This window comes from Falco peregrinus, chromosome 3 (genome assembly GCF_023634155.1).
Source record: "Falco peregrinus isolate bFalPer1 chromosome 3, bFalPer1.pri, whole genome shotgun sequence".
Taxonomy (NCBI): domain Eukaryota; kingdom Metazoa; phylum Chordata; class Aves; order Falconiformes; family Falconidae; genus Falco; species Falco peregrinus.
The window spans coordinates 53,140,945-53,167,135 of record NC_073723.1 but is presented as its reverse complement, the minus strand read 5'-3'; the positions used below and the strand labels follow the sequence as shown (position 1 = coordinate 53,167,135).

Below are 26,191 nucleotides of genomic sequence, written 5' to 3'. Positions count from 1 at the left end.
GGCACATTTAGCCAGTATCACCATTTCTTCTGCCATAGCACAGGTCCTGGATTTCCTCATTAGTTCTCAGTGACAGTAATTTGCCATCACCTTTAAAACAGCACTCCCCACTTAACACCTGCTCTTCCCCTACACATGGTCAGCAGGTATAAATTCTCCTGTAGTCTCAGCTTTATGACACACACACAGTTAGACCACGGAAGCTGGATATTCCCTAAACATATCTGCCAAGTATTACTTAAGGCTATTCATGGACGATGCAGATCACTATACACAGGCTGCTAGAATTGTTCTTTATTGTCAAGCTTGTAGCAAAAAAATCAGATGGGTGATACCAGAAAAATTATGCAAAATGTATTATGCATTTTAGTATTCCACATTACAACAGCACTCTGAGAATGCAGACCCTAAAATATTTTTATTTTTAATTCAAAATATACAATTACTATTGTAACACCTAAAACATTTAAAGTACATTTTAACCTTTGAAATAAAAACCAATATTCTAAACAAATCAGCTAGGAGTAACTTAATATATTTCTGCTCATATATTAAAAAAAAAAAAAACAACACCAAACACCCCAGAACTCCACAGGTGCTCTTCTGGAGCAACTCTTAATAGAATATTTGGATTTCAGGAGCTTTTTACCACTTTCAGTGTAACAGGTCACAGTTGCATACTAAGATACTGAGGAGAACCCAAATAAAGTACCAGTGATACCTTTTCTCCTTTCTGTTTTGGAACTGCACGTTCTGACTCCTTGTCACACTTGTTGCCCAACAGTATTACGTCCACTTCATCACCTGCTTTCTAAAAGAGAAGAGCATTAATAAGTAACAACAAAAGCCCTTCACCTTCTGCTCACACCAGCCTTCAACACTTTATTTCCTTGACAGTAAAGGCTAAATTCTGCCCCAACCTTTTCATACGTGGAAGTATTTTCCATCAGTTACTGGGATCTGGAGGAAAACAGCAAGATTGCAAAGAGCAGAAAAAAGCCACTTGCAAGTACCAGGGATAATTTCTAACCCTTTTCATAAGGCATAAAGTATATGGTGCATGGGCACCATCTTGTGATGAATGCTCCATCTTGAAGCTTTAAAGTGACTGGAAATGCCCTGAATTCACAGACGCTGCCCTCCCTAAAGTAATGGGTTCATGGATTAGCATGAGTCAGGACTATATCCAGCACTCACAAGTAAAAAGGAAGGATTTTGCTGTACCTGAAAGAGCACTTCTCTGTGCTTCACTTTTGCACACAGACAGTAAAATTACATTCAAAGTGTTCAAACTCAACATAAAAGTTTGATTACTCCAAGACACTTGGAAGAAGGCGATAGATTTTTAATGAAGTAAAATTTTAAACCCTCATTGATTTGAAAAGGAAGAAAAACCTAGCTTTTTGACCTTGTCTCCATCCTTCGTTCCACTAATACAGCTACATACATGATGACTGTGAAATGCACTGGGTGCTTTACATCAGTGTTATTTTAAGATAAGCCATCGTAACTATACATGACTGGAATAATGAAAAGGAAAGGGAACAGTTCTACAACAGCATGTGGAATTTGAAAACTGACATTTGTTGTGAAAATCGTAATATTTAAAACCACTTTTGGTGCTTCCATGGAGGAAGCCGAGAGTCTCAACCTAGAAACAATTAAAGCTAACATAGTTTGATCCCATAGGTTATATTTTGAAAGTACATGTTCACACAGCTTCTCTGATGATTCAAAAAGCCTGAAGATCTTCCTGCAAGGGTGCTATCTACAAGGGCGCTCTCTACAAGGACTCTGATCTCTGTTGAAGTCTTAATTTTTATAACATTGCCATAAAACAAAATTAGGCACAATCCGCTTCCCCAGCACTCATACACATGGACATGTCCCTCCCTTCAGAGAAATGCAAAGAAAAACCTCTCTTCATTAAAGGATAAGAGAATCATTATTTTTAGTCTATTTGCACTTCTACAGCTAAGTTGCCTCATCTCAAGAGTACAGCAGTAGGCACAATTTATTATTACGGAACACTATTTCATCTTTTTTAATCTACTCTCATTTTTGAGTCAGCTAATCTTATTTCATACCCACAGCTGATGTTCAGGATAATGCAGTATTAAAATGAAGTAAGCTTAACACAAGAGTACAAAGTACAGGCCTAAAATAATGAATCAATCTAACCTGGATTAATAGACCAAAATGTTGGCTGTTTCAGAATGCCCTGGAGCTTTACTCACTAAGGTCAATGGCCCTCCTACATAAAAACACATACATCAGTCCCTAAAATAGGGTAAACAGACAATTCAATCTCACCACATAATCAGCTTTTTATTTGTAAGAAGACTGTTATGTAGCTGAATGTTTTACAAGTGACATTTGACTTCACTCTGAAGTAAAAAGTCAAAGGGAAATACTCACATACCGTATGTACAAAACCATCACATTCATTCTGTAACTTTATTTCTGTACAAACAGTACACATTTTTGCAGTAGAAATGTTCTTTCTAAACAGTTTTAAATAAGAACAAAATTTAAAGGAGGTTAGGAGTACCAGGCCTTTCAATAAGTATTTATCTGTATCACCAATCACTTAAGTATTTATTTCAGCAACATCAATATAATGCAGTAATGTATCTTCACTTTGACTGGATCCTCCACCAAAGCACTGGAAGTACTCCTTTTTTAAAGATGGTATCTTGCAGTTTCTTGCTTTTAGAAAACTAAAGACTACACCAAAATGACATCCATTTTAAAATTCTGAAAACTGATTATGTAGATGAAGTCTTAAAAAAATTAAGTCAATATGACTAGGCAGAAGTTTGACTCAGTGCTCAGTTGGCATAAACCCTGCAGAGGTACATTGATTTGAATTGGCCAAAAATATGGCTCTCTAGTGCTTCCAAAAGCTCACTGTGTATTTTCATCCTATTTATAGCTCAGGAATAAGCTTTCCAAATGCAAAATGTATAGCTAAAGAGGATGGTTATTTCACAGTTGTTAAGATGCTATTACGCAAGTCAGCATTGACTAAGCTAATACAGTCAGGAAAACTTTTTTTCCGTGTCATGGAAAAATACTATTAAAGTTTCATCAATTTCATCAAGGCAAAAAGGTTTTATTTCCGGAAATTAAAAACCAAAAAAAAATCCCAAAAAAGAAAAAAAAAAGGGCGCTTTCTCTTGGTATCTCAAAAATACATCCAGATCTTTGCTTCACTTTCTCCAGTTTTTCTTCTGGTTTTAAATTTCAAGTGTCACATTTTACTGAAACTTAAAATAATCTCAATTTGTAGAAAACCTAGCCTATATTTTTTACAATGCCCCAAAAGCAAGTATCAGCACTGTATTTCTCTCAGAAAATTGGAGCAGAGAGATTTTTTGAGACTGACCAAGTTTTTCGAAGCATCCGACAGAGCTTGGACTCACCAGGTTTTGGCAAAGGGATTTCCCAGCAGCTGCATCTGGGAGCCGTGGGAGCCAGGCTGCCATGCCTGGTGGCCACACGACTGAGCAGGGCCAGAGCCTCAAATGCAGCAGTGCCATGGACCGGACAGGTAACACTGGACTCGCGCACCACAGTACCATGGTGCGCTTCAGCAGCCTACTCTGACAGGCGCCATCCATTCATGTTCTTCACTAATCACCGTACTGCTCAACCTTCACCGAGCCTGTGCAGCCAACCAGGTAAATAACCAACTTACTGCTTCACTATGTGGCTATTAACAGAAATCAAAAATGCAAAAGGGAAAATATCTCGCTCATCCCTTTTGTATGTAATTTGGATTTTTTTCAATTTTTAGGTCTTTTTTTCTGCAGTTGTTCTCATTTTGCAGGGAAACTATTTCAAAAAGGTGCTGTGAATTCATGTGAGTATCAAAAGTAGCACAGACACCTTTGCTGGAAGAGAACTACATCACATTTGTACTTACCTGTAATTGGAAGAAACTATCCCTTCACTTTTTAAAGGGTGAGCACAGACCCTACCATGAACGGCTGGCCTCAGCCTCCCCTGCAGCAAACTGACTGTAATTACCAGCTCATCCACACTCCTTGTTGTATGAAGCTGTCTGTCCAGTGATGGGTCCTACAGAATCACCACCCTGTCCCTCCACCACATTTCGAGGGCGCAGCTATGCAGGGCTGCATGATTTGGGTACTCATTGATTACAGCTTGAAAAGGGAACAGAAGTTTCTTTGTAGGTCCAAACAGTGAAATTGAAAATCCATACCTGATTAAATACACCACAGTATTTGTATTTGAGAAAGACATGTATCATTAATGTAATTTTTCAAATCTGAAGAGGATACACACAGTCGCACAGCAAGATGAAGGCAGAGCTGGGGAAGGCCATAAAGCTGGAGTGTTTCTTCTTCCTACTCGCTAGACAATGACCCTAGAAACTTATCTTTTGTATTAATGAAGAGTAATTTGTTAGGTATACGTTGTCCTCACAGTCTCTCTGACAGCACCACATGGCAATGTTCCTATTATGATTCCCATACATAATCTCTTTCCATGTATTTTTCTAAGTGCCACCTTATGGCCTCAGTAATAAATGCCTAGTTTCCAGGATTTCAGTGGAAGTAAACAAATGATGAAATTTGTTTGTCTATTAGCAAACTTAGATGCAACTAGATATAAACCAATTTGTCCTGCAACCAATCTGGAATTAGAGATAAATCAATTTAGTAAAGCAACAAGAACAAGGATTTTCAGTTCTAATCAGAGCTACAACAACAAACCCATCTATGAATTGGAACAATCTGAGCCTTTTGACAAGCTTTCCCATCTGACGAAGTAAAACTCAGAAAAGTTTGAAGTTAAACTTTACTAATTTGAACTAACTGCAAAGCAGATTGCTGTGCTGTTTTTATTTAAGTATGATACAGAAACACTAAAAGACAGTCCAGTATCCCAACTCTCATATGCATCAAATGAACAGAACCGAAAAAAGGCACTATGCAAAAATGGCAGTAACCCAACATACCCATACATTTCATATCCTTGGTTGAAGGGTCGCTTCTTCAGGTAGCACAAATAGAAAGCTAATGCATTCCAAGAACACTAAATTATGTCACCAAGCCTTGCTACTGCATGAGAAAATGAATTTATCTTCTCCTTGCAGAAACTTGTGTGCTGGAAATTCCCTGCTAGCACACAGGTAATTGCTAGAAACTGATAATGCCACCTTCACAGCCACACCAGGAGACTGGCACAATGAAAACGAGTCCAATGTGTTTAAAAGGCAACTAGGACCTACCATCTACATCAAAAGCTTTTGGAGACTCAGATGCTATATGTGAGTCATGAAGTCATTTAGATTGGCAAGGACTTCTGGAAGTCATTGGTCTAACCCCCTGCTTCAAGATGGGCCAACTTCAAAATCAAGTCAGATTGCTCAAGGCCTAGTTGAACCGAGTTTCAAGTATCTCCAGATCCTCTCTGGGCATCTGTTTGAGCATTTGACCACTACTGTAAGGAACTTTTTGCCAATATGTTAGCTGGAACCTTGTTCAAAACATCCTGAAATAAATGTTTTCTGCAAATGGATTTGATACACGGTTACTTGTATTTAATTTTTAAAGGCCAAACAGAATCAGCTTTTTAAAACAGCTGCATACAGTAGCAAGAAACTATGTCAGCGGACAAGAGGAACACCTTAATAAATTGGACATGACCCGCGATCCTACAAATAAAGAATCGTTCCAGATTCTAAAGTAATTTCCCTGCAATTATTATGCTCCTAATGAGTACATTACAAATCCAATATACCTGTATTGGATTTGCCAATAATGTCCTAAGATATTAATCTGTGAGTATATTTTTCTAGTTAGCTTTTTAAGTACAGTCATGTTACTTAGTTTCCTCTAGTTGTGAATACAAATTTTACAACAGTACAGATATGGCAGCATATTCGTGTCTTGAACTCCCTTGAACAGTAATTCATTTTTAACAGGAAAGTTGCTGTATTCCACGCTTAAAATAATTGAAATACAATAAGAACATTACTGGTAATCCGATTGAAATAGCACTGACTGGCCAGTTTTCATAAAATCAATGGAGTTTTTAGGAATGCAAAATTGCTTAGATTGTTATTTTCAACTGTTGCAAAAATGGCTTAGCACACTGAACAGATTTTTTAGAAAACTTTCTCTTTAAAGTCTCTATGTACAAAGAATTAAAAAATGTGGTAACTGAATTTTCTCAAAAAATCCTGTTTGAATGGTTCAGGTGCAAGCTTCACATTACCTATTAGTCTGGTGCTTACTGAAACCTGAATCTGTTTCCCTTTTAAAATTTTATTTAATTTTTCTACCCTTGCGCATCTTAAAGGGTGCTGTAACAACAGCCACTTTGACACTGGGCATTTATTTGCGGGAAATTAAATACTAGTTTGCATTCACAGACCAAAGCAAATGTAGGGAATGTCACCAACCTCCAGTAATTAATTTTCATGAAATGCCCTGTGTTTTAACAGTTATTGCTTAAAAACACTTATTTTGCAGTGAATGGCCCCATATATTTTCACCAAGACACTTCAGAAATTGATATCCCACTAGGACTGAATTAAATTTTTTATTATTATCTAGCTCTATTACAACACTCACTAATTGCTACGTTCAGATTGGTACAATCAATCATGCAATTTACATTCCCAGAAATTGTTTTAAATTGAGTATTTTTCCATTCTTTAAAATTTTAAACTAACAAAGTACCTTCAGGATTTAAGATTAAACAGTCTAAATATTAATAGCTTGAGCTTGTTTACACAAAAGCTTTTATGTGTCACGAACAGAAAGCAGGTTTGTGCAGGTGTGATTTCCTGATTGACTTAAGCAGATCTAAGCCTGTATGGCGGCTACTAGAGCTTGTCCCATCCTTGCCTTCATCCTAGCCATACAGTCCTGATACTTTCTTTGTGTTTATGGTTGTGCTTTTTAGCCCACTGAATCAACCATCCTGTTGATCTAGTTAAAGATGACAGGAAAAAATAACCCCTTTGGAGGCAGTGTGAAGACAGATCTGTATTTTATATATAAATTTATGCATATGGATAGATAAATAATGCATATATAGATGTGGATAGATAAATAATGCATATATAGATATATATAAAAATGGATATATATGGATTATCTGCATTTTCAGCTTCAGGGAACGGTAAACCTACTATCATACCATGTGCCGAGTTAAATCTTACCTAATTGTGAAATTTTACCACCACTGGCATGTCTGGCTAGGACTTTTGTTGGTTTGCCTAACAGTAGAAGGGCACATGCTTTTATTAACGAAGTAATAAAACACGGGTGTTAGTTTGAAGTGCGTGCAGACAAGCCAGGAAGTCAAATCTCCTTTGTCACACATTACTGAAGTTTGGCTCTGTTGCTACTAAGACTTTTAAGATGACTCTAAGGCCAAGGATAATGACATACTAGGTCACCATAGTAACGTTCTTAATACTGAGGTAATGTTTTACCAAGAGTGTAAGATAGCCTATGTATATATTATTGGATATACGACCACGTGTAGTTCATTATTCATCCATATACTGAAGCTGTGAAGAGAGAAAAGGATGTGTTGGATGGTTTTATTTTGAGCCTGCTTTCTCAAGACGATCTCTCCCATCCATCATACCACATTCCTACCAGTTCACAGAGTATTACAAAAACTGCCTGAATGGTTACTTGATTTTAATTAACAAAAACCACCACCTCACTTTGACTCGTACACAAGCACACTAACTTACACAAGTATGCTAACTACAAACATCCATGCTACTGCTTAGGGGAATCTCATTGCTCTCTATAACTTCATGAAAAGGGGAAGTGGAGTGGGTGGTGCTTATCTCTTCTTCCTGGTACCCAGCAATAGGACATACAGGAACGGCTCAAAGCTGCACCAGCGGATGTTTAGACTGGACATTAGGGAGCATTTCTTTACCAAGAGCATGGTCAAACACTGGAACAGGCTCCCTAGAGAGGTGGTCAATGCCCTGTCAGTGTTTAAGAGGCATTCGGACCTTAATAACGACCTTTAACTTTTGGTCAGGCGCCTAGACGATTGTTATAGGTCCCTTCCAGCTGAACTATCTATTCTAAAACTGACCTGCCTCTACCTAACAGCAAACACACCAAGAGAGACCCAGCAATAAAGACTCAGGGAACAAGGTTACAGGCAGCTGAATGATCTGCTATCTAAGGGCTTTGTCCACTCCTCCCTCTCTGGTTCCTCCCTCACACTGTTTCCACACGTTCTTCTCCTGACATTCCTACTCCTACCTGCTTACTTGCACCAATTCCAGTAACTGTCAGACCTTTCTATGAACCTCTGAAACTCAGTGATGGAGCAGAAAACCATCCAAATGGTTTTGCTGTATTAGTTTGCTACCACATTAGAAAGTCAGAGTGAACCTCTGAGAGCTCCAACAAGCACCTCCAGCAGCAGCACAGTGGGAGCCAGCATTCAGGAGCAGGAAGGGAGGTGGGAACACGCTCTCCGTCTGGCAGCCACGTGCTGCTGAATCACTTCCCATGTCACATAAAGACACGTGTTTCTGGCTGCAGTACCACAAGCAGCTGAGCTAACCCAACAGCTCGCTGCCACCAAAAAGGGATTCTCCTTTTCCTCCTCCAGTTCCCGTCTTGAAATCATCCTCTCAAATATCCACCGAGGACAAAGAGGATGTTTCATTTTATTTGTTCCTTTTGATTCCTGGGATGAGGTAACTACACTGAAGTAATGAAATTAGGAAAGTGAAATCACTGGCTATGATATGGAATTTTGACACGGAAGCCAATTAAAATCCTGGGATGAGCTCACAGAGACTGGCTTGTGCATAGCCACACCAGTGACAAAAGCACCATAACCCATCATGTACAAAACCAGATTGGAAGCTATGTTTTAAAAGTACTTCAGAAAACACTTCTGCATCACCATAGGCTTGTCCTGGATAACCTACACTGTACTCCAGTTTCACATAACAATAATCCTACTATCATACTGTGTGCTGAGTTCAATGTAAGAAATTCTGGTTAGAAACATACAGCCCAAGTAACAACAATATATCTCACGCAGTCATTTAAACCATTTAACTGCAGTAACTTGTTAACTACCTTCATTAAAGAGATCAACCACTGTTAGATATATTTACCTCATGGATGTCTTTCATCCAGCTTGTTATACTTTGAAAACTGTCCAGATTTGTGATGTCATATACAAGAACAAAGCCTTGAGCACCACGAAAATAGCTAGTACTAAGTGTATGGAATCGTTCCTGGCCAGCAGTATCCCTGAAAGAAATAGTAAGAAATCACACACACAAACAAAAGATGATCAGACTGCAGAATCCCCAACAAAACCCACTTGTTTTAAGGAGTATTGTTCAAATTCTGAATGGTGTATCCTAATGAAAGGAACAAGAAAATATAAGGATGAGAGAAAATCTGGGTGCCAGATACAGCAGTGAAAGAAATACACTGGAAATTTATTCTGAATAATACAGCCCCACTAGGGAAGCTAAACCAGTGGTTGAAGTCTGAGTGTAACTTCAAGCCCACCACATGCCCACTATAATCATTAAGACAAATACAACTCAGGTGATAAAAAAATAAATCTGGAGTACAAGCACTGCAGGAGTCAGATGACACTCCATATTCTGACAAGTCCTTTGTAAACTGTGACACAGACAGTAAGATGGTTTTGGGAAAAAGCTATAAAACAACGGGATGCAGAAATTCCTACACATAATTATGCCTTAAAGAAGCTGTAAACAAGCCTCCAAGACTTTTGTATGAAGCAGGTCTAATACTAGTCAGATAATTCCTGTACAGAGTTACTCCTTGAGGTTAAATACTGGTAAATATAGACAACCTCCAGTACTGGATGCCTGGAGAGATGGCTGTCAGTAGCCTATACAGCCTTTAGAAGTAACTTCAAAATCAAAAACCAGAGTGTAAGCTCCCAAAGATTCATCTTACTAGCTGTCCCTCGGTGACCTTTTTGAATGTGCATTTGATGGGTAATGAAATGTAGAATTTTCTTGTTTTGTAACTTCTATTTAGATTGTATATAGATTGTAACTCTATGCAATTAAATATACTTAATATGGATCGTAGATCTGCACTGTTTGTACGCTGCAAGCGTTATTGTTAAAGCAACTTAACAACAACTCTTTTTTTAACTTCCATTAGTTGCTACAAAAAATATGCTCCCCTAGGCCAAATTCAAATTTTAAAATGACCTAGTAGGAACAATTGAACTTTAGGAAGACACACAATTAACAGCAGATGAGATTTTTCATGCTGTAATGTAATTTAGCTGGTTCTCATTTGTGATATAAATTAAAACTTACCATATTTGAAGTTTCACTCTCGTATCATTAAATGTTACTGGCTTTACTTTAAAATCAATGCCTAGAAGAAAGAAGAAAATCTGTAACATTTCTCATAGTAACATAAGATTCCCTTTGAAGACTGTTTCTTAGCTCTCATGCAATTTTGAACAGAAAATGAAAAGGAACTATATCAAACAAAGAATACAGATTCAAAACTGGAGTTGTAAAAGGAAATTATTCAATGATGAAAAGAACTATGTGCCAATACATTACACAAATACAATACAAAGCAATGCCAATACAAAGCAATGGAGGGGCAAGTCAAAGTGAAGGTGCAGATACTCTGAAATTACATGTAGGTATCTCCATGAATAGGCAAGTGACATGACAGCAGTTTCATGGCCTATGCACAAGAATACTTGGCAAATATATTGGTGATTTCAGTTGTTTCCAGTTTCATCACAACAGTGTGACAATGAATGGGGAGATAGAGATGTCACAAAACTGTTTACAGGCACACTACCATTTTCCTGTCCTTACTTCCAAATCCCTAAAAGAAAAAAAAAAAAAAAAAAAAAAGATATCTAGATATCTAGGTTACATGAACAGGAATAGGAATTAGCTGTACTAGAACATACACCGGATTTCATTCAAAATGAAGAGGATTGTCTACAGCCTTAATCATTGTGTATCCCAGATCCAGAGTACTAATGATGAAATCAAGCATTAGCACTTAAAATCAGTGCAGAATGTTGTCTCTACATACACTACAGATCTTTCCTCAAATATACTTTTCCCTACAATTTATAGTGTTTTCCTTTATTATATTATCAAATCAGTACTCCAAATGTGGTATACGATACCTGGATTTATGGGTTGTTGAAGCCTCAATCTTAATAATAGTACCTGCCAGCTATCAGCTGCTGGTTTAGAGTGATGCATTTCCTCACAGTTAGCCATTTTTTTCCCCAATTACGTTATTGCTGAAATCCAAAATACTGTTTAGTCATTTCTCTGCTCCTTTTTTTTCCCCCACTGAAAAACAATAAGGCTATTTTGGTCAATTATATGAAGTGAAGTTAAGGTGACACTGCAATAGCTGGCCATACTGCATGGTCAAAATTCCGTAAGGTCAAAATATGGTTACTTAACATGACTTCAGAGTGACTTTTCACTAGTAGTAATGTCATCTGAAAGAACTAAACAGATTGAAAAAGCACAAAAATTTTAAGTTAATACCACTGCACTGATTTTTGCAAGAACCTGTCTGCTAAAGGAAAGCATCCATGGCAGTAAACCAAAAATGCAGTAGAGGAGATGCTCCCTTCCCTTTTACCGATGGATGTATGGTGCACAGAACTTTGACAAGTACACTCTCACACACGTGATTCCAATGCTATTAACATTTTTGTGTGTATGTGGTAAAAAAGTTTAAGTAGATTTTTAAAATTATTATGATAATCATGTCCTTCACTTGATTAATTTTTATTGAAACTCCAACGGAAAGGAAAGATGAAATAATATAATTGGTATCTGTAGTTAGTAATACACAAAGCTTCTTTGATGGAATTAATAATGTCAGATGGAAATGTAATTTAAGTTAAATTTGCTCATGTAAGTTGAAATTCCAATGTGATGGAAAACATCTGCTCCTGAAATTCACTTGGTTTTGTTTAATTATCTGTATCACATTCTACAATTGATGTTAGAGTAGTTGAGAGGGACACAGTACACACTGGGAGGCTGGAAAGTCACTTTCAAATTGTGTGTTGGGAATACAGCAAAAAATTATAATCCAGCCAGGGATTCCCAGACCTATAGGAAACAGTTCTTAGTTGACACACATTCTAATAATAAATTGCTATAAGCATTTTTTTATTTATAAAAAGGGAAGCAGAGTGCTGAATCAGACTAAAACTTAATCTAAATTAAAATAAGGCTTATTGACTTCTTAAGTCAACTTCAAAATTTATTGACATAGAAGGTCAATGAATGTTAGTGAAAAACAGAAGTCAATATGTTCTGCATGCATGAATTGTTCATGTCTTTATATGAAATTTCCAGCAAACTTAGCAAATTGGAAAGACAGAAAAGAAAAATGAGAAATACAATGCCAAAGACAGCTCACAGATTTCAGATGCTTTTAGGCCCATGTATTATACAACATGATCAACAAAACAAAGCGAGCATTGATTACTGCTCTTGAGATAAATGTTATTTGAATGCTACAGCTTGTACTTGCTTCTTTTAAGCTGTCAAATAAAACCAAGAAGGGGTATGCTGGGTACAAGTTCAAACTCTAGTTGTTATTTCCAAGTTTTATAGCCATGAGAATAATTTATTTTCTTTATATTCCATTTAATAAATATGTCCATATTAGGACTGAGGCACCTTAAAGGCAATTAGGTCTAAACAGCATCAAAATAGTCAGCCACAGGGGAATTCAGCTGTGAATTGCCCCACTCTTCCCTCAGTATCTATAAATAGCCTTTGGCCATCTGCAAAAGTCCTCTTCAAAGAGGTCTTCTGCAGCGGCCTAAGCAAATTACAACACACTTTTCACCTCAATACAGCTAGCAAGTTCCTGATATAAAAGGCTTAACAAAATATGTTCATCCAGGGAAAATGCAAGTTTGTGTAGCTTAGCAGCATGCAACAGTGACAGCATGGACAGAGGGTGGTACATGTCTAGGTGCAGGTTCTACCTAGCCCACTTACCATCACACAGCAAGTGCTCTGGGAACAGGGCAGCAGTTGGTATCAATTCCCTTCCCCAGGCTGGGCAAGCACCCAGTCAGATGCTGCAGGTTGAGTTTACACCCTCTTACTCCTACACATACTTAACCCTTACTAGCTGTTGGTGCATTACTTGAATCAGACTTTTCCTGTACATGTCAAGGAATATCTGGAGTGGTATCTGAGCAGTCACAAGCACTGATAATTACTGGTTTGGTAAGAAAAGCAACTCATGGGATAAGATGGTTAGGAAAAGAAAAGTGACAAAAAATCTAGCCTTGTAAAAAAGAAAACAAGGAACATTAAGATGAGGATTAATACAAGTGTTGTAACACAGGACATGTTTACCTTCAATATGGTTCATTTCTGTTCATTACTTTCCTTCTGAAGCGAGTATCAAGGAATCTACACAGACTTCAGAGCTGGTTCTCTTATTCATTGTGCATTAGAAACAGATGTGTAAATGACCTGAATTTGCAACTTCATTCTTAATTTTTTTTTCTTTTTGTAAATGTAGGCATTAAAAAGCGGAAGTTTCCTTTTGAGGAAAATGTCAAAATTAAGTTAACTTTTTTTTAAAAAAAGTCCTACAACGGGAGTTACACGACTTTCAACTATGACAGACTTGGGAGGATTCACACCTCTACAGAAATGTTTCTCACAGAAAACATGCATGCTGCCAGACCAGAGCCACTGTAATACAGCAAAGTAAGAACCTCACATCCTGTGAGATCACAATCCTGTTCACTTGTATACAAGGGGTTTTTTTGTTCATAAACCTTCTCTATAGCTTTATATGCAATGCCATTGTTTAAACAAAAATTTCTTCTTTATAGTCTATTCATAATACAATGCATCTACCTTACGATGAATAGAAGTTTAATTAGAAAACTATAACTGGGTATAGTTTACCTAAACTGTGTAACTGATAAGGAGGAAGGGCACCCAGCCTTGAGTATTTAAGTGCTGCATAAAAAGCTTTAAATGAAAATGTACTGTGGATGCATTTTTTTTTCTTGCCCTCCCCCCCCCCCCCCAATACATCATTTTAGAGAAGTTTACCACTACTGAAGCCTACTATAAAATCTTTGGGGTTATTTTCCCCCTGCAGTAACGCTAGGATTTTCCCTAGTAACGCAAACCTGTGATTCATGATGACGCAGAAACAAGACTTTCAACAACCTTTTAACTTCTGTGCCTACAACCTTTTGACGTTGAGGAAGATGCTGGTGCATGATTTTGTCAGGGAACTTGGATGGCGAGACTGCACAGCCTGGATAGTCTTCCATCTACTCGAATAACTGTTACAGCTGAACAGGTAGGGTGAAAAATCAATTAACATCAGGTAAGCATTCAATAGGCTGCATGACAGATAAGGATCATTTGACTGAGCCTGCATGAAACAGGCATTCGGATGAAAACAGCTGTTTATTTTTTTATGGTGTCAACAAAGAAGAAGAAGACATTATGAGCAGAAAAACCATTACATTGTGTCTTCTTCATTTACACCATTATGAGCTACGACCTACAGGCCATTTTCTTGGTTGTAGCTGTTTCATGAAAAAGAAACTTCCACTTGCAACATTACTCTTTGGGAAGCCATCACTCACAACGCCATTCATTTTAAAAGTCTAAGCTCTAACGTACCTCCTAAAATAGAATTAAATGGAACACAGCATTTCAGAAGTAACTTTAAAATCACATTCAGATAACAATAAATACCACACTTGGATGATTCATTTACATTTCAGATAAATATCTGTTTTAAGTTTTTAAATCTCTCAAGAATAGGTTTCAGGAACAGTAATAAAACTAGTAAGGTTAATCTCAGTCTGTAACTGTAACAAAACTCTGTTGTCTTAACTATTCCTTGAACTATTTCAACTCACAACTTGGAATATATATTCTTAGCATCGTCACCATACACGAGTTTTTGACTCTGTCGTGGACTGAATTAAGAGCAAAAGAAATTGCACCTCAAAATAATAACCTCAGGGTCAGGAATCTGTGTTCCAATATAAAACACATAAACAAAACCAATGTTTATTTTCACCACCATTCTTTGGGACTCCTTGCCAAACTGGCAACAAGTTGCCTGTTACAAGGATCAATTTCACAACTTCACTGCCGGTTGCCTTTTTGCTCCTGTCAGATTCAGAAGCTGCTTTGCAAGAATGGGCAAGAAAATAAAAAGCAGTTCAAGTTCAGCCATTGTCATGTGGGCAGGTCAAGTCATCTCGTGAACGTTACGTATTCTCTGGACCAGCTGCAGCCACAGCTACTGTTATTTATTCAGTTAAGCCAACTCCTCCCACACCGAAAAACGTGTAAGAGCCATGTATATTCCAAATGCAGGGACACAGAGTTTCTCGTGCATACTTCAACACTCTCTTCAACAGCACAAAAATTGAAAAAAAAGTTCTTACACACGCGCAAACTTTGAAAAATCTGAATTTCCCAATCAGAAATTGGCAAAACCTCCGCAGCAAACCAAACCACAGCACACGTGTTCAGGCAGCGCGCCGTGGGGCTGGCACAGCGCGGCGGGAGCGCCCTGCGGCCCCGGGGCAGGCAGCGCCGTGGTGCGGCACAGGGGCCGCCCCGATGGGGCACGGCTCATCGCTTCCATCGCGGCAGCGGCTCCCCTCTACTCATCAGCACGTGGCCACCTGCAGTAGACGATACCTTGACTTTACACCGTTAAAGTTATTAGCACGAAGTTAAATCCCTTTCTAGCATGAAAGTTGAACTGGGCGTTCTGCTGCTGTCTGACAGCTCCCTGAGGCAGACACCGTTTTCTCTGCACCCACGGCAGCGTACAGCAACGGGGCCTCCCTCTGGAGACTTGGGCAACCAGAAACAGTTCGGAACAAGTTGTCTTCCCAAGTTTAACATCGTTCTGAACGTCCCAGACAAACAGCAAGGGCAGCGCAGCCGCCGGCACGCAGCGGCTCCGGAGCCCGGGTGACGCGTTTCCCGACACCCCGTCAAACCTCCGCACAGGCTGAAGTTGCCGGTCGCGGCGGGACCCACGCAGCAGTAACCGAGGGCGCTGAGCCCGCTCCGAGACCGGCAGCGCCGAGCTGCCGCCGCCGGGAAGGCTGCGCTGGAAACGCGCGCCCGCGGCCTGCGGGCGGGAGGCGCAGCCGGGAGCGGGCGGCGAGGCGCGGGCGCGCAGCGGGCGGCCAGGCGACCGCCGGCCCCGCGGGGCACACGCCAGTCCCTCAGCGCGGCCGTGCCCACGCAGCCGCCGGGAGACGGGCCCCGCGTGGCGGCGGGCGTGCGGAGGCCGTGCGGCGGGCTGGCGGGCACCGCGGGTGCGGGCGGCGGCGCTGAGGGGCGGCGGGCCGGCGGGGGCGCCGGGGGGGCGCGGGCAGGTGCCAGCCGGGGGCAGCGGGACAGCGACGGCGGGGGCGGCTGCCCGCGGGCCGGCCCGCGGTCACTCACCGATCGTGGCCAAGTAGGAGGAGGTGGAATCCCCGGCGGGCGGCGAGCCGGGCTCCGTGTACCTCCGCACGATGGAAGTCTTCCCCACGCAGGACTCCCCGGCCATCACGATTTTCACCAGCAGCGCCGGCCTTCCCGCATCGCCCTGCCCGTGCCCCGCCATGGCGGGCGCCGAGCACCGGCCGGCCCGGGCCGGGCTCGGCCGGGGTGGAGCGGGGCGGGGGCGGCAGCGCCGCGGGCCGCCCAGCTGCGAGGGAGCGGGCACCGCCCCCGCCCACGGTGCGGGGGGGCCGGGCCCGGCCGGGCGCCATCTCCGGCGGGGCCGCCGCCCCCCGCCCCGCACAGGTGGGGCGGGCCGCACGGAGCCCCGGATGCTGTCGCGGCGTGCTGGGCTGCGGGGACGCGGGGTGAGGGGGGCGCGGGGTGAGGGGCGGTGCTCTAAACCGGTTTTGAAGAATAATTAGGAGAATAATGCCTTTTTTTTTTTTTTTTTTTCCCCAGTGTGGCTGAATGTCGCCGTCGTTACGCCAACCAAAAATCTGCGCACGTGCTATACAAAATACGAAACCGGCCAAGCTCTGAATTATTTGATCCCCGTGTTTGCTAAAAAGTTAAAAACTGAGGCCGAAATGGTTGACGCGGGGTGCTGTAAGCCGATGCTGTGGCCGGCAGCAAGCCCAGAGCAGTCACCGTGGCCGGGTCCCCGGGGCTACTGCAGCCGGGCTGTGCTCGCCCACCCTCCCTTGGCGGCCACCAGCTGCATTCAGATGACAGCCACTTCAGATGACAGCCACTTCAGGTGACCACCGCTGGCACGCAGCATCCACCCCACTGCGTGGCGGGGCCACATCAGACCCCTTACAGATCCTGCGCAGGCTTCCACATGCCGCACTTCAGCCACTGCCCTGAATCAGGATTATGAAATTATGCAAAAATGCGGGGGTTTTTATGACGTTTCATCTCCAGGGAGGAAAGAGGGAACTTTCACAACCCCCGTAACGCTTCCCCTGTGAAGTACAGGAATAAAAGTCTGGTTTCTCATTGCTTCCTAGCGTTACAGACAGAGGAAGTAAGTTTTAAGAGCTTCCTCTTTTTCACTTTTGATTCGTTCTCATCTGACAGTCAAAGTGACCTGTAATGTACAAAAAGAAAAAATAAAAAAAGATAATAAAATATCTTCAGTGCAGACTTGCAGAGTGTATGTCGGAATGTTTTTACCAGTATCCCACATCATCCAAATTGTAAGGCACTTGGCCATTTGCTGATGTGCACATTGAACTCGTCCGGTGTTGTAAATTTAGGAATGGGATGTATTTGAATTAAAAGTGCTAACAGACATTTACAAATATTTGTGTCTGTCTAGGCCTGCAATGACTCCTGACAGATTCTGAGACCTTCATTTTTGAAACTTCAAGCAACTACTCAATCAATTCATGTATCACAGAGCAGTAGATGTAACATACATTTTGTGGAGGACAACTTATGACTTGGTGAGCTCCACCTGGCACGATTCAGGATGTCCTCTTATCAAAGGCTAAGGATTATTGCAGGCTTATTTCCCCATTACCCTGCTCTGAACCACACACCAACCTGCACCTCAACTTGCCTGCATCGGACTGGTTAGCCACAAACCTTTAGGACTTTGTGGTAGGAAATCTTCAAAGGATGGCAGCAACTTGTTTCTTGATTCTTGTTTCTGGAAGAATGAGAATTTCTGCTACAAGCTGGGAAATAATCAGTAGGAAATGACTGGTAAAATCAGCTACTGAGTTAGCTGCTCTTTTTAGGAGTGACCTCTAAGATGTGACTGTAAAAACCCCAATACTACCAAAGAAGACATCAAAGTGTTTCTATTAGGGACAGAGAAGAGGTGTGTATTGATGAGACTGAATACATTCTTGAGTGACTGTTGGTGGAAGAAGTTTACCCTACAGGACACTTTCAGCTGACATATCACATTATGAAAGAGTTTGGGGAGCCTGTCCTCTACAAGCTGCAGGTGTGTGGCTTAGTTTAACAAAACAAGGCTAGGAGGGAATATGTCTCTGTCAGGGCTGAAACAATAAGGAGGTAAAAAAGTCACTTAAAAGGATGGTAGAGTGAATAGATACACACTGAGCATGAATATGGCTGAGCTGAAAATTGTGAGGTTTCTAATGGTATTTCAGAAAATTCTTGCAACTGAGGTGTCTGGAGAAAATTCTTAATAAAGGCAGAACAAGATGAATTTGTTAGAGAAGCTATAACCATCTGTAACAGGGAAGGACTGGACTTCATAAACCAGAACACTTCCTATGCTGCTAGCATCCCCTTCTATCTCAGCAGCCCTGTGAAGTTCTGCTTCCCCATGCAGAAATTTGAAGCTACTCTTGATTACCCGAGATCTGAGTGATGACAGGGTGCTAGCATCTTCTTGTAGTTCTCCTGGATCAGAGGTGATGATGTATACGGACAATCTGTAACTCTTACAGATAATCTAACATCTGCAACAACAGGCAGGTGTCTCCAGCCAGCTGTGCATCAATCCTTCTCCAGTCCCTCTGTCAGTGCAGCTGCAGGAGCGAGGACAAGGCTGGTGCTTTGTCCTGTAGATGGATGCTCTGGCATGGGTTTGGAAGATGTATGCATGTGGGCAGCATGTTGGTTTATAGATATACCACAAGACTTTGTCTTTATTGTGGCACCTTCTCCCATTCTCTGCTCAGAAGCTGTTCTTCACAAAACAGCTTTCTTCAAATGAGGGCAACACTGCAGCTGCCTGCAGCAGGTAGATTTAGGTGGTAGCCTGGACTGATGGTCTTAGCAATGATGCTACGTTAGCTCAGCCTTTACCCTCTGTTGTCTGTCAGGCCAACCAATTTAAATTAAAAGGCTCTTCATAGTATTTTGTACATTTGAGTGTTGATTTATGAGCAATGTGCAAGGCAGGATTCTAGCTGATTTCTTATTGAAATTCCAAATGCCCAGGGTTACCGCTGCTATCCATGAGTTACAGTATCACTTTCCTCATATTCCTATCCACAAGGGGACAGTCTTTCCATCTCTTACCACCGTCAAACCATTTAAAAGTTAGCTCTTGAAAAGCTACCAATGAATGAATGAAATTTAATTTTTCTTTAAAATAGACATTTCATGTATTATTAAAAAGTTCCAGATCTTTGTAAACTGTATGATGATGCTGTATTTATAGAGTTAATGACAAATAAAGTTAGTTTAATGAAACTAATGACCTGAAAATAATGACTGTGCAGCTACAAGTCAATTGATGCAAAGAAGAAACAAGGTTTCCATGATGTTCATTGAGATATCCTTGTAAAAGGTTGTCTTTGCCTCTCATTCGGATTTTTTGATCGCTCACTTCCATCTCCTTGACTGTCTTTCTAATAATGTGATAAATAGTAACAATAATAATAATAATGACACAGTTTATTGGGATGTAATTTTTTTAAAATGTTGGGTTATTAGAGCATCACATTAATTTTCATTGAATACTTGTAAATAGGGTTGTTTTCATAGATATGTTACATTTTTGCTTTTTATCTGAAATGTTCAGTTTAAGAATAACTTCTCAGTTTACTGTTGGAGTACTGGAGGACTCTGGACAAAGATGGTAATGCCATATTTTTTAATTCTCAAAATGCTCACACAGGTTTTGGAGTTCACCTCCTGGTTTGCTTTAGTGTGGCGTATTACCCCAGTCTCTCCTGAAGAGTCAATGAACTGTTACAGCGGCTGAATTTTCATATAATCAAACCCCTTCAAAAGGTGGGATAACTCTTCATAGCAGTTACAGAAAGTACTGTAAATTGCTCTGAGTGCACGAAGAAACCAAAGAGATTCTTCAGCAGCATATTTCATGCAAAACATCCAGTATAATCCTACCATTAGAATGTGCTTTGCACATTCTTGCAAGCAACCATTATAAAAAAATATAGTTAAGGAGGCGAACGTAACTATATAGACTAAGGATGAAGAAATAGCATCCTTCAAGTACAGCCCTGTTTCTGATGGTACCATTATAGATGCCACAGCCTATTTTAATGAAATAAAGCTTACAAAATTTTGCAAGGGCATTCAATGTATTTCCATTTGAAATTATTTTGATAGAATATTAGAATAATAATGCAATTACAAATATTGGCAGCGTATTTGTGCAAGTTTTCCTGAGCTGAAGGTATAAACTAAAAATGGTAGTGAGAAGAAAGAGCAAGGTTTAATTTGGATTTAAAATCTGCAGTACTAAGTCACTGCTCATGTCAAGATTACTCACTGCATAGGTTCTGTTAAGTGACCAAAGTTAAAGTCTTTGCTTTCATTAGTGTTAAGATAAAACCACTTCTGAGTGGACAAAAGTGAGGTAAATTACTCATGACAGGCAAAACAGGGTTCACTAATCCTTAAATGAAATTTCTAGGCCAACTGTAAAGTATTTTAGTTATTTAAAAGACAGGATTAACTGTTAAACTGGAATATAATTTTTAAGATTTCATCAGAGAACAGAACACCTCTCCAAGTCAGAATGACTCAAATGTGGGGTTACTGATGAAAACTCTTTTGAAAAGTGATTGCGATGAGGTATGCATTGTTTATACCTGCGCATGACCTGATTCCGCGTTGTAGGGGCTTTTAATTTGGCTTTCCTTAATAACAGAAGTCATCATTACTGGGTTAGCTTATTATTTCTAGTTAGGGCATCTACCGATACCTCTGGATTCAAAGTCACATTTCTGACCTACTGATAACGAAGGCAAATATTAACAGAACAAACTGAAATAATCCAAGCCTTACAAGGGGGTCCTGATCCCTCTGAAACCTTAGAATTGAGACCAACAAGGAGACCAAGCAAGTGTTGCCCTCATTCCTGTCTCAACATTGTTGCTCTTGGACCCAAAGTTGTTAGTAATGAATATTTAGAAAATTGCTAGTAAATTTGTCACGCAGCAACTTTAAGAACACTTTTAAAAAATCAAGGTACACTTTCTTCTGTAGCGCCTTTTGCAACATATGATTTTTTTCTGAATCTAGAGCAGCAGAAGGAATAGTTGTTTTAAGAGACCATACTGACTGTCATCTGTATAGTTAATAAAATCCTGATTATACCTGAAGTTCACTCAAAAATTCACAGCATTTTTGGCAGAGTCACAAATGTTATTTTTCCCCTTAGATTGAGCCTGCCTCATCTCTGTTACTGAAATACCAGTACACTGTAAGTGAAAACTGAAATTTCTGGAAAAACAAACTTTTGACCAGTTCTAGTATGAGTGATTTACTGCTGTCAGTCAGTCACGGTCAGCCTTGCTCACTGAACAGCCTGAGAAGTACAAGCTTTAAATACATGCAGTCCTCCCAGAGTTGCTTTGTCTTCCCCGTTACTCAAAACTGCTTTCTTTGGGTTGCTGCTTAATTATCTGGTCAAGATTTTCAAAACCATTATTCAGTGTTACATTTCTAAATTAATACACAGGAACTTAAAAAGTTATCTAGCTGCAGGAATGCTAAATGGAAACTGCTGGACCCTCAGAAATTTAGTAATTAATATTGTTGCCTACATACAGCTTTAGAAAATAAGATATTAGAGGGCAATTCTTTAAAAGATGCATTTACCCTCCAGATATTCCATAAAGATTACTCTAATATGTTTTTATCAGATAGAAATGTTTGAAATATTCTATGCACTCGGTTGCCAGTAGCTATGTGTGCAGGTGAGCAATGAGGTGATGTCTTTGGACGGGCAGTTACTGACCACGGGGAGTAAAGTACAGCAGCAGACGCTGTGCAGCCCTGGTGAACACCTCCAGCTGCATGCTTGGGAGTTTTCGCACTGCTCAGAAGTGTTTCATGTGTCTCAAGCACTACCTGTACTCTTATTTGTAATATATTTGCATTTTTTGCCATTCAAAAGCCATCAAAATGCACATAAAACCAGACAAAAAAGAAGAGAACTTAGTCTAAGGTGCCTCTCGTCTAAGCAGCCAGTTACTCTGGGAGAAAAGGAAATCAGGTTTGATATGACTTGTCTTCTCCAAGACTAGGTTGTCAACTCTGTGAGTTGACTAGAAAAATATTAACCCTAGTCTTTTTGGGTGTTTACATCGGGCCACTTTTCTGTAATTTTGCAATTTCACTCTTAGTCTTTTTTTAGGTAGATGTTTTGCCTGTCTGCGGGACCCAAGTTAGCAGCTTCTGTTTTTTTTGAGGCTTCCAGGAAATTTGTCACATTATCCTTCCTATGGCCTGCAATCTCTTCTCTAAATCTAATAAAAATTAAGTGTTTTGTTATGAATTACCAAATAAGCATTTTGTGACTGCAACAAAACTTGAAAATTTTGCAGTAAGAGTAGCATTCATTTGGAAAAATCAGACCTTAAAAGTTACATGTGTGTTAGTTTGGTGGGAGAAAAAATCTTTTCAGAGGAAAATGCTAAAATGATTTTTTTGATGCAGGGATGTTTTGTGTATTTCCAGGATTATATTAATCTTGAAAATTATTATTCAAATAGGGAAACTAGTGTAAGAGAAAACTGAAAGACAATTGCTTAACTATTACTAATGAAGCTGTGTGTTACCATGTTAAATTAAGAAAAAAGGACTTAAGATTTTAACAGAAAATGTTTGGGAGTATCATAGTCCTGATTCTTTATTATACTGATTTTATGAGATGGTTAAATAAATTATATTTGCTCAAGACTAGGGTAGGGTTAGGCACTATATTCCTAGCAGAAACATTGCTGCAATACTTTAGAAAATACTATTTATTTTGAAGGCAAATGAATCCAAGTAGATAAAACAGTTCAATGCAAGGAATTCAGGCGAGCTCTGGAAAAAGGGAGGCAGTGCACATTGATATTAATTCCTTCGTGTTAAGAATGTGCTCAGCTTGATGAGAAAATACAGACACTTCTCAGGATTTATATAGTTGATGGGCTGAGAGCCAGAGACAAGGGGCCATGGTATACAGGAGGCACAACCCCACTGCGTGTACTTACACTGGACATGCGGAAGAGCGTCAGCACCAAGCAAAGCACAGGGGCCGCATCCCAGCATGCAGCAGCAGGAGGGATGCTGGGGCCAGGAGAGCTCAGGGAAGCAGGAGGCAGTAAGGGCTGTTTGCCCTGGGTTTGTTCAGAGAGACCGGCAAGTGTTATTAAAAAAACCCTATGTGCTATCAACTTGCCTCTTTGGCCATAGTGAAAGCAGTGATTATTTTAGGAGAGATTTGGTAGGTCAGTGGCTTAATGAACTGGAGAAAGGAGAATATTTTATGCGAAAAGTACTGCTAGCGGTGTTGGGAAGGACTGTGAGAACAGGGCAAGTGAGAGACGCCAACTGGTTCTGCCATGACAAAGTGAAGAAATCAAAGCCGATAAACTGGAGAAAGCAAGCTCTCAATATATTTGAAAGAGGAAGTATGGTGGTCACAGTAATTTCGGCTGATTGAAGAGAAGTAAGGTGAGTAAATGAAAGATGGGAGGATAATCAGAGTGAGAAGCAGCTGAAGCAGAGAAAAATATGTTAGTTACACAGACAGCTAGGAAGGATGGATTCTGATACATTACAGAGAAAGAAGTAAGATGTTTGTTTCTCAGGTATGTGGATAGTATGAGAAGGCAGATGTACAAAAGGGAGAGGCACCCAATATTTGTACAGCCCAGCTTCTTCAGTGACTTTCTGGTCTTCTTCCCTCTTCCTTCCTTCTCCTTTTTTCTTCTTAGCCTGCTTTGGAATCTCCTGCTCCAGTAAAGGTACTATATTGTATGAGTTAAAAAGGTATAACATTTGTAGCATGGGCAGGCACAGAAAAAAAAAAAAAGAAAAAAAGTGAAGTTTTATACATTTGTTATACACATCATGATGTTCACTCTGTACTGGGATTGTTATGGCCTCAGGTTGCTCTAGTTAGGCTTCATGGACATTTCAAAATGCAGTTTTAGCTTAAGGTATACTGTGAGTCCTCTGTAGACATGGGAATCCCTTGGACTCTGACAACTATGGCAGGATTCAAATTTTTTTCTAGTAGACTTTATGCTGATGTGTATATTATAAAACATAATTTAGGGCTCAAATTATGCTTTATTTTGGTTCACACATTACAAGTTGTGTCCCATGATTAGCTCCCATACTCCTGAAGTGAAGATGTGGTGGGTTGACCCTGGTGGGATGCCAGGTGCCCCCCAAAGCCGCTCTGTCACTCCCCTCCTCAGCTGGACGGGGCAGAGAAAATGTAACGGAAGGCTCCTGTGTTGAGGTGAGGGCAGGGAGAGATCACTCACCAATTACTGTCAAGGGGAAAAGAGATTTGACTTGGGGGAAAATTGATTTATTACTAATCAAATCAGATTAGGGTAATGAGAAATAAAAATTAAATCTTAAAAACACCTTCCCCCCACCCTTCCCTTCTTCCCGGGCACAACTTCACTCCCGAATTCTCTCCCTCCCCCCAGCAGCGCAGAGGGATGGCATGGGGCTGGGTCAGTCCATCACACGCTGCCTCTGCCGCTCCTGCCCCCTCGGGGGAGGCTCCTCACACTCGGGCCCTGCTCCAGCCGGGGGTCCCTCCCACGGACACGGCCCTCCATGGACTTCTCCAACCAACGCGAGCCCTTCCCAGGGCAGCAGCCCTTCCCAGCCTGCCCCAGCCGGGTCCCCCCCCGGGTGCAGCCCCTCAGGCACAGCGGCTCCAGCGCGGGTCCCCGCGGGGGCACAGGCCCGGCCAGCAAACCTGCTCCCGCCTGGGCTCCTCTGCACGGGGCCACAGGCCCTGCCAGGAGCTGCTCCAGCGCCGGCTGCCCGCGGGGCACAGCCTCCTCGGGGCATCGCCCTGCCCCGGCCTGGGGTCCCCGTGGGCTGCAGGTGGGGATCTGCTCCACCACGGCCCTCCACGGGCTGAGGGGCACAGCCTGCCTCGCCAGGGGCTTCACCGCGGGCTGCCGGGGAGCCTCTGCTCTGGGGCCTGGGGCACCTCCTGCCTCCCTCTGCGCTGGCCTGGGGGGCTGCAGGGCTGTTGCTCTCACAGCCTCACTCCTCTCTGGCTGCAGGTTGCTGCTCAGTTTATCCCCCCCCCCCCTTGCTAAATACGCTGTCCCAGAGGCGCTACCGCCGTCACTGATGGGCTCGGCCTTGGCCAGCGGCGGGTCCATCTTGGGGCCGGCTGGCGCTGGCTCTGTCGGACATGGGGCAAGCTGCTGGCAAGCTTGGCACAGAAGCCACCCCTGTAGGTCCCTGCTACCAAAACCTGGCCACACAAACTCAATACAGAAGATATCCTGATAAATACCATCCCTGCATATCTTCCTGTTTGCTCCCCATTTTTTTAGCAAGGTGTTGTATCTCTGATTTACAGGTAATGCTATCCGTGAGAAGCAAAATCTGAAACCACCCTTACTTATCCACCTGGAAACAGCAGCCACTTAATTGCCTACTCCATTCTTTACTTGTGGAAAACAAGTCTGCAGGGGACTTTGCCACAGGAATCTATATTTTTTGGAAAAAAAAAATTGAAAGGCATATTTACATGACAAAAAGAACCCTGGAACAGGAAGAGAAGGTGGAAAGCTACATTATCATCAAGATATAAGGACTCAGAGGAGGACACCAAGTACATGTGCTTATTCTGATTTTTCTTAGCACCTGTAACATCAGGAGCAGTGTAGACTGAGGGGGCTGGTTGATCTCCAA

The 26,191-nt window shown here is 41.3% G+C and overlaps 1 protein-coding gene across 2 annotated transcripts in view; it reads right to left on the bottom strand.

Annotated features, from left to right (window-relative positions):
* LOC106112738 (ras-related protein Rab-10-like) overlaps positions 1 to 16,799 on the bottom strand; it is a 31,237-nt gene extending 14,438 nt beyond the window's left edge. The window contains exons 1-4 of one of the 2 annotated variants that reach the window (XM_055799970.1): positions 16,517 to 16,799; positions 10,352 to 10,412; positions 9,152 to 9,290; positions 722 to 811 (exon numbers count right to left, since the gene is read on the bottom strand). In XM_055799970.1, coding sequence (XP_055655945.1) covers positions 722 to 811; positions 9,152 to 9,290; positions 10,352 to 10,412; positions 16,517 to 16,679 — 453 coding nt within the window. In that variant the 5' untranslated portion in view covers positions 16,680 to 16,799. The remainder of the gene's footprint in view (positions 1 to 721; positions 812 to 9,151; positions 9,291 to 10,351; positions 10,413 to 16,516) is intronic. The other variant, XM_055799969.1, reaches the window with a different exon arrangement.
* Positions 16,800 to 26,191: the final 9,392 nt, after the last annotated feature.